The following is a 16,399-nucleotide window of genomic DNA, read 5'->3' as shown; positions in this document are numbered from 1 at the left end:
TTTGAATACGGAAATCCCCCAAATCGATGCTAAAAAACCCCTAAAAAAATGATGTCTCTGCAAAAAACGTCAAGGGATCAATTAAGATAAAATTTCAGTGAAGAGATCAAGCTTGGGGCTTGATGTATTTGAGCCTAAAAGGGTTTGCGACTTCATAAAAAAAAGATCTGCAAAGTGAAATTGCCATCTGCCATCCCATCTGCGCTACTAAAGATATCACTGATTAGATGGAAGTATATTTGACCACTGGGGTGAAGGTGTCCTCATAGGCTATGCCTTCCTTCTGTGCATACCCCTTGGCCACACAAACTTAGCCTTGTACTTCACCATGTTGCCATCTACAACGTACCTAATATTATAGATCCACTTGGAGCCTCGGGACTACCTCTCATACATCGTTTGTCATGATTGAGCTATACTCCACCATACATCGTGCCACACCTGATGTTGTGCAACCTCCTGATAATTGGAAGGTTCAACGACCTGTGCCACCAACGCTTGGTACCTGTTTGGCTGTTTGTGCTCCCTCTTGTCCATCCTAGGAGCCCCCATAAACTCTTGTGCATCCTTTAGTGTCTGACAAACTTCTCTCCTAGTTCTACCGCTAGTGATGGGTGGTTTTACCAGTTCCTCATCTTGGCTCCATTGCTTTGTTTGCTGTGAACATACTAGATCCGCTATACCTGAGTTGGTGCTCATATTGGTAATTGTACTAGTACTCTGCTGACCTTCTGGTTGTCCCTGTTGCTGGACCAATGGAGCTTCTACTGGCTCACTCTAATCACCTATTGACATTTTGCGAGATCTCCTGAAGGCCTTCTCCTCCATGAACTTCACGTCTCGTCTCATGATAATCCTCCTGCTATTATGAATGTAGATCTTGTATGCCTTTGAGGTTGCACTGTACCCAACAAAGTACCCCTTCTCTGTAGTTTGATCTAATTTTGTGCGTTTCTTATTTGGCACATGGCAGTGTGCTATACGACCAAAGATTCTAAAGCGGTTGACCTCCTATTTCTTCCCTGAGAAAACTTCCTCTAGTATTATCTTCCCAATTGCCGTATGAGGAACCCTGTTCTATATGTACGTCGTTGTAATACATGTCTTTGCCCATAAAAACTTGGGCATGTCCTAATCATATAACATAGCCTTCGCCGCCCCAACAATTCTCATGTTTTTTCCGCTCTGCTACTCCATTCTATTGTGGATTGTATGGAGATGTCCACTCCCTCCTGATGCTCTCCTTCACAGAAAAATTAGTGAAGTCAATCTATGTACTCTCCCTCGTTATTTGTACGAAGCACCTTGATCTTCTTCCTTGTCAAGTTTTCTACTAGAGCCTTGAACTCTTGGAAATGACTAAAGACCTCATCCTCGGTCTTCAAAAAGTAGATCTAGGTCTTCCTGGAGTAGTCATCGATGAAGGTGACGAGGTACTCGTACCCTCTAAGAGCTCTGGTGGACATTGGGCAGAAAATGTATGAGTGTAAAAGTTGTAACACACCATCTGATCTGCTGTCACTTCTTGGGAATGTTTCCTTAGCATATTTCCCTAGTATGCACCCCCTGCACCCATCATCGTGTTCCGTGCTCAATTCTGGAACACCCTTCACTGTCTCCTTGAGCATCCTTAGTGCTCCATAGTGTAAATGTCCCATTTTCTTATGCCACAATTCATTCAAGTCTCCCCACTGCTACTAGTGGTGCTGACTAGTGTCTTTGGAGAATCAAGCTCCAACTTATATAACATGTTGCTTCGAACCCCAATTTGCTTCACCTTCTTCCAGTTCTAGTGTTTGATGAACACCTTCTTCCCTACAAAGTGGACATCATATCCCTTGTCTTATAGTTTTGAAACTGAAAAGAGGTTCATACCTAAGCCTAACACATGCAACACATCTGTAACACTGGTGCTTGCTCCTGACTCCTTGAATCTCGATGGTACCTCTCCCAACTGGAGTACATTTAGTTTTGTTTCCCATCTGAATCTGGAGATCCATCTCCTCCTCCCTAGTGTTAGTAGTAGTCTCTAACTTCTATCATGTGTGCTGACGCTCCACTGTCTATGTTATAGAGAATTTGAATCTATAAAATAAATATTTTTATTATATTATTAGATAAATTGAATGATGTCTTTACAATTGACAACTCCCGACTTAAATATAGCTTGGTGCCTTTACATGAGGGGTTATGATCTTTTAATCGTGACCCTTCTTCCTAAATTAATCATAATTACACATAACATGTTTTGCATAGCATAATTATACATAATTTTTATACATAGCATTGCCTTCCTCTCACGAAATGCTTTGTCCTCAAAGCATAGGTAATGAGGGATGTTGTTGACGAAAATCTTTTGTTTCCCAAGAAGCATCTTCATTCAGTAGGCTTTTCCACTTGATGAGATATTTTATAATTACTCAAGAATGTAATTTCTTTTCTCTTGTGCCAATTATAGCTTCTGGTTCTACTATAGCTTCTTCTTCATTATTCAATGTAGGAAGTGTTGTTTGTGATGTTTGATGTTTTCCCAACATCTTTTTTAAACACGAAACATAGAAGACTTTATGGATGCGACTTGACTAATTTTCTTGACGATTTGAAATGGTCATAGAACTTAGGATCTAGCTTGTTTTCTCCTCCTTGTTTTAATGATAGTTGTTTGTAAGGTTGGAGTTTGTCGTGTACCCAATCTCCTTTGCTAAATTCCATTTTTTATCTTTGTTGGTCAACTTGTTGTTTCATATGGTTTCCTGCAATATTGAGATTCTCCTTTAGTTTTTGAAAGACATTTTGGTTCTCCTTTAGTTGATCTTTTACTGTTGGAACTTTAATATCGTTTATTGCTAATTCCTTTGATTTTGGAGGCTCGTAACCAAAGAGAGCTTGAAATGGTGTCATTTTTGCTTAAATGTGATAAGTAGAGTTGTACCACCATTCTACCAAATATAACCAATCAAATCATTTGTTCTGCTTTTCTGTTACAAAACAGCAAAGGTATGCTTCCAAACATTTATTGACAATCTCTGTTTGCGCATATGTCTGGGGGTGGTATGCTGAGCTCATGTTAAGGGATGTCCCAATTTGCTTGAAGATCTCCTTCCAAAAAGTTCCCTTAAACTTGGCACCTTGATGACTAACAATGATTTTTGGAAACCCATGCAATTTGTAAATACTTTTGGAAATATGAAAATTCGGAATCCCTAAATCACTACTGTAGCAACTGATTATATTTCTCCTACTGAATCAAGTTATTTACAGTATTATACGGTAAACATCGAAATAAATACAACTGCAGCCTTCACAACTTAAATAATATGCGGAAACAAGAACTGAGCAAGAAAGAAATAGCACACACAAGTGACACTGTTGTTTTTGGACAAATGTCCCTAGAAAAACCCAATGTGGGAAAACTGGTGCAGCAGCTGAGGGTTTGAATTATTATGTAGTAATTTTTTAGTACAATTCTTCGAATGCCCAAACTAGCAATCCTATACAGAGATCTAACTGGACAAAAAGATAGTGAGATGATCTCACCCCGTCATTGGGAAATTCGACATTGATCTGTGTTGGAGATGAACCTTTGTGTTGTCTCTGCACAGTGCTGCGTCACACCCACACAATTATTGCATCACTATTGTTAGGACTGCACTGCACCTCTTCTCGATCATCTGTTCGCTGGAAACTTCAGCCCAACTCTGGCACTAGATCTCGACTATTCCCCAATAGAAATACGAACTCCCTCTGAAGCTCTGCACTACCACAGCGTAGCTCTACACTGCCTTTGCATGGCCCAGTGCTGCCTCTCCGGACTACTCTCTGCCCTCTCTGCCTTGCACTCTCCGAATCAGGAAAACTTCCTCCGGAAAATTATCCCTGCCCCTCACTGCAAGAAATCTCCTCGATCACCTTCTCCGGCAACTGCTGCGCTGCTCTCTTGAGAAAATCGATCTTTGATCTCTCACCCGATGTATTTTCCAAATGCCCATCAAGCCTCTTCTTATAATCCTCTCGTTGATCAATCAACGAACCAGATTAGATTCTAATGAATGGCTCAGATCATTTTGGCTTGATCCTTGTCTTCTTCTAGAAGTTTCACCCCCAGTTTAATTAATACCCTTTAATTATTTTAATTTCCTATGTTTAGACTTAGGCATCGATTAAAAATAATTAATTATTTTAATAAAACTATCTCCGGGTGGAATTTCCCAAAACATTTTTCTGGGTATTTTGGAATACATGTGTCCTAGCCTCCCTACAAATTTTGAGGCTTAGAGCACATCCTATGCTACCATAAATCAACAGGAAACCCATTCAAATTCGAGCTAGAGAGGCAAGCTATCTGAGTGAAGTCATTTTCCAATTTGGAAGAGAAATCCATATGATCGTGATCTCTGAATCTTTCTGTGGCCATACTAGGATAATCTAAGTACTCAAATACACTGGAGAATTTATTTGGGTATAAAGCTTTGTGTGCTTTCTTTTCCTTGCCCTGCGTTGACCTGCTACTGTAAAACCATCACGTTACAAATCTCTGAGCTAGATCTGCTCTGTGAATCCCTGATCTACTCACTAGAAACCCTTTTCGACATGCTCATTGCCTATTGTTGCAACTGATACAAATTGATTTTTCCTCTAGATCACTTCCTTGGATTGGAAATCAAATTTCTGCCTCTACAATTCACATTGCATGGTTAAGCCTGCACAGATCTAGTTCTTTGTGCTTCATAGCTCACTCTGAACTGCACAACCCTCGCTTCCTTCTCTCTAGAGCCTCTCTAATTCGATATTTGCTCCAATACCATGTGAAATTTCCACAATTGCAATAAACTACAAATTTATCTCCTAACTTATGCAATTTTTTTGTTTTCTGTAAATTACTTTACGACAAATAACAATAAATTCACTATTGCAATCTTCATTAATAAAAACACTGCGGAATATAAAATACGAAACTAAGAAAATATTCTCACACACACAATAAAATTGACACTGTTATTTTTGGACAATTGTCACTGAAAAAACCCCGAAGGGAAAACCAGTGCAGCAGATGAGGGTTTTATATTATTATTCAACAATTTTAGAGAAATTACAACTAGTTTCCTTTCACTGGCAAACCTCCAACAAATATTGTTCTCTACTGGAAAAATAAACTGGAGACTATTTATCTCCCTCTGCAACTGGATCCTGCCTCTCTCTTAGCAACTCGCACTTCCTAGCTATTCGCACTGCTTAGCTGAAAATGCACACTGCTGCCTCTAGAAATTCGTTCAGACTCTGGAACCTCCTCCCACAATCCGTCCTACCTCCTAGACTGCTCTAAGCCCACTCTCTCTGCCTCCGGATGATAGATTCAACCTCTAGCTCACTAAACAAGCTCTTCTGTTACTCGCATTGTCAACTGGCAACTTGCATTGGTTGAAGATAGCCTCCTCTTCTTGTCTCCCAGACACTGGAAAATATTGAGGAAAATCTCCTCTAGAATCCTATTCCCAAATCTCTGTTGAGCCCCTGCTACTAATGCTTCCCTAGCTTCAACTGTGCCCTTGCTGAAAACTGCAACTGGGTAAGTTGACCTGCTTTACTCACAACTAATGTCTTCTCCAAACCCTTCGACCTGCGCTTATAATTTCTCATTGGAGTCTCAACGGCAACGATCACATCTCAGCTGATGGCTAAGATCATCTTGACTCCATCAATTAGCTTTTCTGGAAGTCTCTAGAGCAAAATTGAACTTTCTCAATTAATTCACTTTAATTAACTAGTTTTCCTAAGCTAGGAAATATTTAATTATTGACTAATTAATTTAATTTAGGTGTCTCCAAGCCTTCTCTTGCGAAACCTTTTTTGGGTTTTAGAGATCTCGTATTCTTTAGCCTCTGAGACATCATAGAGACTAGAACAATTGTTCGATGCTACCAAAAACTAACATCACCTTGATAAGAATTGAGAGATTTGACAACATTTACCATCATTACATCTAGTTTACACTCCATTTCCATTCACCTTGTGTCCAAATGAAAATTAGGTAAGCATGCCTTGTGCATCTCCTCTTCCACATTGAACGTTAGGATCTCCTCATCTTTTGGGGGCATGTTTATCTACTCCTTTGCTACATGACCGAGGAATATTCTACCATCTACTTTTAATGTTATCTTTTCCATTGCAAGCTTGGAACACCAAAGTGATGATTTCCATTATATTTGTTTGACTCGAGAGTTTAACTCCTCCATATGGCTTTAGAAAATTTTAGGACACAGTCCTACACTACATATCTGTAGGAGTGACAATGAGAACAAAAATGGGCACCCTTATATAATCCAAAGACTAGCTATACTTATATTTACTAATTTTCAACTCAATAAATTTTGAAATCCCTTCCCCCAAGTCCAAGTTAACCAAGATTCTTCCCATAGTTTAGTATTTGTTTTTGGTAAAGCTATCATCTTGGTTGATGAATGTCCCCAAATAGTCCCCTATCTTATTCAAAATCGTAGGGGATCATGACACTAATGGAAAACTTGGAAATTTGACCTAGATGGGTTTCTTTTGTCTCAATTCCCTCTAAGGATTGAAGCACAATGGCCAATGCTTCATAGTCAAAATCGTCGATCCCTAGTACCATCAATTTTGAGCTATCAATTCATGATCTCCTTCTGATCTAAAGGAGAAAGCTACCCATCCACGAACAAGCCAGAGAATCCTTGGGGTATAGCCAAGGATTGACCCCAAACCCTTTTTGATATACAAGCCCACTAATTTTTCCAAGTGTTTCTTGCCATGAAATTTCCCAGTGAGAATAGTTTTCTCCATCCCCATCACTTAATCAAATAGAGTGTTCTCATAAAGCTAGATTTGATCTTCTCTCTTGAAACCTCACATACTCTTCCTTTTCTTTCAAGTTGGATCCTTACCCAAGGTTGATCTTGAAACCCTTACACCAAATCTTATACCCTCAAGTTTCCAACCTACAAACCCTTCTTTGACCTTATGCTAAGGGTTTGTAGGTTTTGTGAAGTCTCCTATGCTCCAGTTTTCAAAAATGCCAAAATCTCCATCCAAATAATGACTATTTGCAAGAATTTTTCTCGAGAGTCTTAGAAGAATTGGGAGTGATGTGTACTCTTCTTCCATATTACATCATCCAATTTGCATGAATCCATTATGTCCCTGCTGACTTCCAAAAGGACTTCAATTTATGTACTGAAGGGTTAAAAGTATTGATAGTCTTGTTAGATTCCTTAAAGAACTCTCAAAGTATCAACCTCTGCACCAATCCACTAAGTTAGGACCACCCTTGGTCAATCTGAGCAACTAGTCTACTACGTAGTCAACCACTTTAGTCAACTTTCAATTTGATTTTTGGCTATCAATTGATTGTCTCCAAAATATCCAGATGTGTGGTGAACCTAATGTTTCAACAAAGGTCACGGTTTTCCTTATTAGTTTGCTTTTGCAGAGGGTTTATTTGGAATGCACGCCTTGTGGAAGACACTATGGTCAGTGGTAGAGCCACTTTGACCTAGCCAAGTTGGTGCAATGTACAATCAATTGACTGAGGCTCGACTTCTATGGAATTCGCACAGATTCGTCTACAACAATGTTCCACCAAGACTCCGGTGCGGGGAGACGCACAGGGAGGACGTGTGGGAGTACCCTCAAATTTTAGGGAAATTTCGGGGGTGCGGGGAGACGTCAAGGTATATATATATATAATTCAAGTTCACATTCATTGTTCACTATTCAATAATGAAAGCATAAAAATATTAAATAGACAATTGAATCATTGTTCCATCCTCATCATTCATTTTGATACATACATCATTCACATGACATACTCAAGTCTCATTATTGAATTATTCATACATACCATGAGATTCAATAAAAATCAATAATGAAATATTCAAATACATTGATCCATATCATTCATCATTCAATGATTCATCATTCTACAATCTACATTGATTTAAAAATTAAATTCATCATTCATCATTCTAGAATCTAAATTGAAAGCAAAACATACTAGTATATTTTCAAAGTTTGAACACTAAATTTATATAACTCAAAGTTTGAACCTAGGTTTTAGACTTTTAGTTATTTAATGTTTTTTTGTTTTATTTTTTAATTTTAAATTTTTTTAACTGTTTTGATTTTTTATTTTTTTTATTTTTAATTTTTAATTTGGGTCTTATTAGACAAATTTAAAGGGGGACGCCCTGAAGCACCCTTTTTGAAGAGGGACGCCCAAACACACCCTTTTTACGGAGTCTAGACTCCCACACTGAAGGGGGACTCCCAGACACACCCTTTTTGGGGAGTCTAGACTCCCACACTGGGGAAATGCACCCCCTTGCGTCTCCCCAAGACTCCCCAAAAAGGGTACGTGTGGAAACGCACCCCCAAGAGACTCCCTGTTCCGGGTGTGAGCGCATCCGACCCTAGGGACGCGTCCCCATGGAACACTGGTCTAAAATTATTCTTCTAATCTTTGAACCTTTTGGTAAAATGAATTGGTGCCTTGGATTAGTGAAGGACAGCTTACTTCCTCTTTCACAATAGAAACTCTTGGAACTGAGTGAAGCTCTAACAGCAATTGTTAAGGACCTGCAAGAAACATAATTTCACAAGAGACTCTAGACAAATATAGTTGTTATATATGATTGATAATTGCTAATGTATGATGATTTACAATGTAAATGTCTTTGTATAAATGCAAATCGAGGGATGAGTCATATGATGAGTTTGTCACGAAAAAACCTATTTATTATCTTTACTTATACATCACGATAATTTATATACATAATATGCCCTAGGTTTATTTCATTTGTTGCATTTAGCTGTTCATGTGCTTCTATTTGTGAACAAAACTAATTTTACACTTCAATCTTAAATCAAAAGGAATAAATTGGCCCATTTTCAGCTTATAATCTCTCAAAATGTATTCAACTATTGTAAATTGTCGTAGCGTGAATTTCCCTTTTACCGTGATCTTTTCTGGTTTGCTTTTAAGTAATAGACTCGCATATAGGTTTTTTTGTAGCTCAATTTCAGTATTTAAATTGATAGGATATTTTAATCGTGGCTTTGATAACTATTATGTGGGTGCAGGATTATGTTAACAATTGGCGAGAGACAGCACTTATACTTACTTCCATTCTATTTATTTCAGGGGCCATATGGCTTATAGGTATGGGTTAGTCCTTTATGGCATTTTTATTTACCTGTCTGTGCTTAGCAATATCTTCCTTTCTGCCCCTTAACGAATATATAATAGCAATCAAGTTTTGCAAAATACCAGAGTTCTGTTCCCCCATAATGGTCTGAAATGCAAATTTCACCTATTAATTATCTCTCTATTGAGCGGATCAGTTTCCTTTTGAAGATATCTTTCATTTATGCAAATGTTCTTCAGGGTGTTCTTCCCAGTACCTGCTCCTTATTGAACCTATGGAAAAGGTTCCTTTAACAAAATTGTGGAAAATGTGGTAGTATGCAAAGCTCCGCAAGAGGGCATATTTCTATATTAAAATTTACCGTCATTCAAAGATACAGTAATGGTACTTGTACTGGGCAAGATGCAACTTCTATGTTTCATCAAAATCCAATGCGTAGATGCTTCAGTATTGTGTTATCAATGTTCAACACGGGTAGCTTTGTACATACATACTTGAAAGCCTGTTCATGCAATATGCTGTTACTGATTTTTATAATTGTGTAATTTACACAATAGAATCAAATTTATGTAAAGTCAAATAGATTTCAGTTGAATGAACGTCTCTTTAAAAAACTTAGTGGCTTGAACCAAAATGGCCGTTGAAAGGTTTCTTGTAAATACCATAATAAAATAATATAATCCTCAGAAGAAAAGTAGCTTCTCTTTCCACTTCAAAGCAGTCTTTGTGCTCTAGATGAAACACAGCAGGAAACAGACAACAAAGAAACATGGTTGCCATTTACCTTCGCCGCTGACAACTTTTTCATGTTTTATGTAACTACAATAGTTGTATCATGGTGGCCTGAGGTAATTTTTTATGAATAAAATGTTTTTTTGTCAGACAAATATTACTATTTATTAGTTTTTGTAGCATCAGACAGGTGTTCTAGTCTCGACTTTGGTTACAGAAGCTAAGGAACACAAAATCTCCAGAACCCCAAAAAAGTTTAAGGAGAAAACACCTAGCGATGGCTCATTTAAGTTAATTGATCAATAATTATATATTTCGTGAGCGTAACTTAGGAAAAGTGATTAATTAACAACAATTAATTAAGAAAGGTGAGATTTCTCTAGAAACTCACATGGATTGAGTTGGAGATGATCTTAGTTGTTGATGGGAATCTAATCATGGTAATTAGTTCGCTAGCGAGAAATTATTAGAGAAACTCGATGGGGATAGAGAAGACACACCAGACACTCCAGTAGTGTGAGTTCCTTGGCAGATCGAGCTACCCAGTTGTAGAGATAAAGCAAGGAAGAGAAGTTTGAGCTAGAAGGAAGGCCAGGGTGAGATTGAAGGAGCAGCAGAGTCATTTCCAACAGAGGTTCTTAGTAGCAGTAGTTGGGAGGTCGAATTATTTCTATAGAGAGGCCTACTAGCTAGTGCGAGTAGCCAGAAACCCCAGTTCGAAGTGTCAGAAAATGATTGTTTTAGTTGTAGGAAGCTGGGAGATTACCTAGAAGGCAAAAAGAGTCACTTCCATGACTCATCCAGGACCAGCTAACAAGCAGTATGAATTATCCGGGCCAAGCAATGCACATTTTTGACTAGTGCGAGTTGTCGGGAGGAAGTGCAAGCAGGGCAAGAGGGGCCAAGTTTGGTTGCAGAAGAGAGGAATTTTCTCCAATTAATTTTGGCAGTATATCTTGCAAAGGATTGTCAGTTTGGCATCCAAATTTGTACTCATAATTTTTGTTGCTGCATAATAATAATAAAACCCTCATCTATTGCACTAGTTTTCTCACAGTGGGTTTTTCCTAGGACATTTGTCCAAAAATAATGGTGTCATTTTTGTTGTGTGTGTGTGCTCTATTTTCTCAGTTCCAACATTTTATTTTTCGCATCATTTTTTATGGTGAAAATTGCAGTTGTGATTTTGTTTGTTGTTTGTCGAAGCAAATAAACTGCACTTAATATTAATCAGTTAGAGGAATAACTTCTAGTTGTTGCAATAGAATGGAAAATTTCACATGGTATCGGAGTTGTGTTGAAGACAGATTAGTAGCTCAGAAGCGAGGAGGAAATCTATGCAGGTTCAGAGAGAGTTCTGCAACACAATTTATGGTTTTGCGTTGAGGGTTAGTCAGGCAGTTCAAATTGTTGGGCAGAGGGTTCGATTTTCAGTTGCAGGTGGCAGAAAAAGTTCGAACAACCCAGTATCAGTTCCAACAAGCTGTGGTATTGTCGGGAAGCAGTTTCGGTGAGCAAATCAGTGAGTTCATTGAGCAGATTTGGGCGTAGTAAGTTTGTAGCTAGACCGGCAGTAGCAGATCAGTGTTGGGTGGAAGAGAAAAGCACACATAGATGAATTTCTTAGAGGGTTTCCAGATCCAACTGGTACGAGGAAATCCGTGATTTCCAGTTGCAAAAGGTCATAGCAAATTTTCCAGTCGGCTAGTGTGAGCTTCAGGATTAGCAATTCGTGTGCAAGATTTCGGAGGACTTCTGGAAGGTTGAGCGAGTTGCCCAATTGAGGTAGCAGGCAAAGTGAATACCGGAGAAGGGACTTCCAGTGGCAAGTAGTAGCAAATATGCACATTTCCTGAGGGAGTGCGAGTAGTAGAGAGAGGCCGAGTAGGAAAGGGAGAAAATTCTTGTTTATTTCCCAGTTTCTGAGTTTCACAGATTTTGCAGCTTTCTAGAAATGATCATACGAGATTGCTAGAGTAGTCCATGCAAGTTAACCAAAATGCAGATCTGGGCAATAGATCGACTTCTAGTTGCCAGAGACAGGTGTTGGTGGAAGTGCGAGTTGTCGAGTGCGAGTTGCAAAGTGAAGAAAGATCCCAGACAAGAACCAAAGTCAAAAGGAGATAGTGAGGCACCAGATCTAGGTGGAGGAGGAGCTTGATACCTTTGTGTGTCAAGTTGGGTAGGGTTCAGTTGTTGCAGCATGACGATCTCCTTTGCTATGGAGTCCCATAGTATCATAGTAGCAGGTTCAGTGTTGGCAGGCGCAATCAGTCATTCAGAAGACAGTGGTAGAGCTAGTTCCAGTCAATACTCGAGATACAATTGTAGAGCTAGTTGCAGTGACATGGGTAGTGTGAATTGCCCAATTGCGGGATGAAGGTGCGGTTCCAACCAAAAGATTCCCAGTGCAGAACTATGCAATCCAGTTTCTAGTGCAGGAGGACAGTGCGAGTTGTCAGGAGGGAGCAGAGAGATTTCCCATAGGGAGATCGATATTTAGAGGGAGCAACCCTATGAAAGTTAGTGCTTAAGGATCTAGGGAGATCAAACTCGTTATTGCAGTAGCTGCAACAACAGTGCAGAGATAGCAATAGACCAGTAGCAGCGACAGTATGAGTAGATTAGAGTTCAAAGTTGCATAGATTTGGGCAAGATCCATGGAGAATAGCATCAAAAAGATGTTTCCTCACGGATCAATTCCCTTTGCTACTGGGGACCCCCAGTATTTAGTAGCAGGAGGATCAAGATGTCAGCATAGCACTGTCAGATCTTCAGGGATAGTCGCAGAGCTAGTTGTAGTTAGATGCTAAGGGGTGCAAAACCAGTCAAGGCGTAGACAGTTACTCAATATACAGTGCGAGGCTAGTTGTAGTCAAAGACTCAAGAGATAGTTGCAGCGCAGTGCAGTGTTGGTAGCAGTACAGGTGGTACAATGTAGTGTCAGCAACAACACGGATGCAGGATTTGTTCAGCTCAGAGTAGTAGATGAATCGGAGTTGCGCAATGGCATGGTGGACAATGGCAGAGTATCACAGTTGTTAAACATCAGCAGTGTGTATGGAAGATGTTATGGAGACAGAGTGAGAGAGCACCTTCGTCACTAAGAGGGAGTGTTAGTATTTGTAGCATCGAACAGGTGTTTTAGTATCAACATTGGTTAGAAAGGCTACGAAACACAAGATCTCAAGAACCCAAAAAAAAATTTAGGAGAAAACACCTAGAGATGGCTCAATTAAGTTCATTTGATCAAAATATTTCCTAAGACTAACTTAGGAAAAGTGATTAATTAACAACAATTAATTGAGAAAGGTGAGATTTCTCTAGAAACTCACATGGATCGAGTTGGAGATGATCTTAGTTATTGATGGGGATCTAATCATGGTCCTTGGTTCACCAATGAGAGATTACAAGAGCAACTCGATGGGGATGGAGAAGATACACCAGACACTCTAGTAGTACGAGTTCCTTGGCAAATCGAGCTACCCAGTTGCAAAGATCGAGCAAGGGAGAGAAGTTCGAGTCAGAAGGAAGGCAGGAATGAGATTGAGGGAGCAATAGAGTCATTTCCAGCAGAGGTTCTCAATAGCAGTTGTTGGGAGGCCAAATTATTACTACAGAGAGGCCGACCAGCTAGTGCGAGTAGCCAGAAACCCTAGTTTGAAGTGTCAGAAAGTGATCGTTTCAGTTCTAGGAGGCTGAGAGATCACTTGGAAGGCAGAGCGAGTCACTTCTAGGGCCAGAGGGAGGCAGGACGGCTCATCCAGAGCCCGTTAGCAGGAAATGCGAATTATCTGGGCCAAGCAGTGTGCATTTTTGGCCAGTGTGAGTTGTCGGGAGGAAGTGCGAGCAGGGCCAAAGTAGCCGAGTTTGGTTGCAGAAGGGAGGAATTTCCTCCAAATAATTTTGGTTGTATATCTTGTAGAGGATTGCCAGTTTGGCATCTAGATTTGTACTTAGAATTTTTGTTGCTACATAATAATATAAAACCCTCATCTACTGCACCAGTGTTCCCACATTGAGTTTTTCGAGGTACATTTGTCCAAAAATAACGGTGTCATTTTTATTGTGTGTGTGCTCTATTTTCTCAGTTCCAACATTTTATTTTCCATAGCGTTTTTATGGTGAAAATTACAATTGTGATTTTATTTGTTGTTTGTCATAGCACATATAGTGCACTTACTAGTAAGCAGTTAGAAAAATAATTTCTAGTTGCTGCAATAGAATTGAAAATTTCACACTATTTTCTGAGCCTTAAAATTAAAATAACCATAACAAGGTCACCTAATCCTTAGAAGGAAATTAGCTTTTTTCTTTTTCTATTTCAAGCTAGCTTGTGCACTCTTGATGAAACACAGCAGGAAACAGTAACAAAGAATTTCGGTATTTGAATTCATATACAGGAACTTAGAATTCATATCGTTTTCAAAACAATTTCTGATGCTCCCCCTACCCCTCGCCCCACAAAACTTGTGATAAGATTTCTAGTAAAACTTTTATTTGTTCGAACAATTCTACCTTGGCTAGAAATATTAGTCTTGCTCTGGTGGATATCTATGTGGACTGACTTTCATTATTTTATATCCTTGGTTGCTTTTCCATTTTCCTGCAACAATCTTTATAAAGAGTTAAACCTCACCTCTGTGTGTATTTTCTCTGAAATATATTCCTTTGCAAGGCAATCAAATTCTCTAAATGTCTTCAGAAAGTGAAGAGGTTTGGGTTTTAAGGAGTGCTGGTTAAACTTAGAGCATCTAGTGAGCATTTAAGAGTTGTGTGTTTTATCATGTGATTCTTTGAAGTGTTCATGTAAATGAGGTTCACTCACTTTCTTCCATTCTGTTCTCAAAGCTTCTCTCTTACCAAGTAAATAACTTTACTAGAGTACACCCTTTTGCTTCTGCATCTGATCATTGGTTTATTACTTCAGAGAAAGTATCAAAACTGTCTTATTTTTTGTCTCATGCGCCAGTGAATTTGGATTGACCTTCTATTTCTTGAATTCAATCTTCAAGCTCTTTAACTGAAATAAAATATTTCGCTAGAATAGTTTCCCAATATTATTTTGTGATGGCATCCAATCAAATTGTGATGCTGTTTAGTCAGGTAGTGAATTATAACTTCTGTACCTTGTTTTGCTAGGAGTATTTATTCACAGCGTAGACAAGTCAGGGAATGATAAGACAGAAACAGACACGAGTTTGCATGGCTCTCGTCAAACTCCATTGCTGGATGCTGATGTCCTGGTATGACTGAATCAGCTACAAGAAAATAAGAAATCCAAGCAGAAAATGGAAATATATCTGCAAATATGTATATAGATGTTCCTTGTTCACTGAATTTCCTATTGGTATTTCCCACTTTCAAATTGTACCTATTGCTGGGACTGTGTTGTAATCAGAGGAAGGTTTCTCTGGACATATCTTAGCGACTTTCACTATGGGAAATCTTGTTTGTTTCAACTTGTACACAAGTATTTGTTATTTAATCTGAAATGACCAGTGTTTGTATCATTCTTTTGTTTGATGTTTCAACACTATATTTTTTCTTTAAGTAAATTTGGATTCAACTGGTTCCTTTCAATGTTCCAGCCTTGTAATATGCCAAAATATTGATGTTCATTATACAAAAGCAATTTAAATGGGTTTGTGACCCATAATATTTTTGTCATCATAATACTGTAAGTAGTTCCTGTTTACTTTAAATTTTCTTGAATACATTTGAATTGAATATAAATGCAGCAATAGTCATTTGTGATTCTGTTTCAGTTTTAATGATCCATGTTAGAAAAGTGTAATTTTTGGTTCACAATCATACGCTATAAATGTGACCTTTTGGATAATATTCACTTAAACACAGATAAACCTCATCATGCGCTATAAGCTGAAATCTTGTTTGTTTCAGCTTGTATACAAGTAGTTATTCAACCTGAAATGACCAGTGTTTGCATCATTCTTTTGTTTGATGTTTCAACACTATATTTTTCTTTAAGTAAATTTGGATTCAACTGGTTCCTTTCAATGTTACAGCCTTGTACCTTTCATATACCAAGATATCGATGTTCATTATACAAAAGAAATTTAAATGGGTTTCATTTGAATTAAATATAAATGCAGCAATAGTCATTTGTGATTCTGTTTCAGTTTTAATGATCCATGTTAGAAAAGTGTAATTTTTGGTTCACAATCATATGCTATAAAGGTGACATTTTGGATAATATTCACTTAAACACAGATAAACCTCAATGCATCACCACAGAATCATAATAACTACAAACCAGGATCACGAAAGTTAAGATAACTAACAAAAGTTTGTAAGATGAGGCTGAGAACACGATTCTTATTTGACTTATTGCTACTGCATAAAACCAAATTTCTTTTCTTCCTGGCTCGAAAGAAACTGATATTTAAAAATATGGATATTGCTGTTAAATTATTCCAACCCCAGAACTTCACAAATCATTTCCTTTTGATTTCCTTGCTGAAACTAAATTC

General features: G+C 38.4%; 1 protein-coding gene across 2 annotated transcripts in view; it reads left to right on the top strand.

Annotated features, from left to right (window-relative positions):
• Nucleotides 1-15,575, top strand: part of LOC149261990 (Major facilitator superfamily protein) — a 399,155-nt gene extending 383,580 nt beyond the window's left edge. For both annotated transcript variants that reach the window (XM_089423184.1, XM_089423175.1), the window contains 2 exons: nt 9,109-9,187; nt 15,048-15,575. In XM_089423184.1, the coding sequence (XP_089279310.1) occupies nt 9,109-9,187; nt 15,048-15,157 (189 nt within the window). In that variant the 3' untranslated portion in view covers nt 15,158-15,575. The remainder of the gene's footprint in view (nt 1-9,108; nt 9,188-15,047) is intronic.
• The last annotated feature ends 824 nt before the right edge of the window (nt 15,576-16,399 follow it).

This window comes from Pinus tabuliformis, chromosome 6, assembly GCF_031772625.1.
Source record: "Pinus tabuliformis cultivar Carrire ecotype Pingquan chromosome 6, CPIR1, whole genome shotgun sequence".
In the NCBI taxonomy this organism is placed as follows: Eukaryota; Viridiplantae; Streptophyta; class Pinopsida; order Pinales; family Pinaceae; genus Pinus; species Pinus tabuliformis.
Note: the sequence above shows the minus strand (reverse complement) of the source record. Positions and strands in the feature narration are given on the sequence as shown.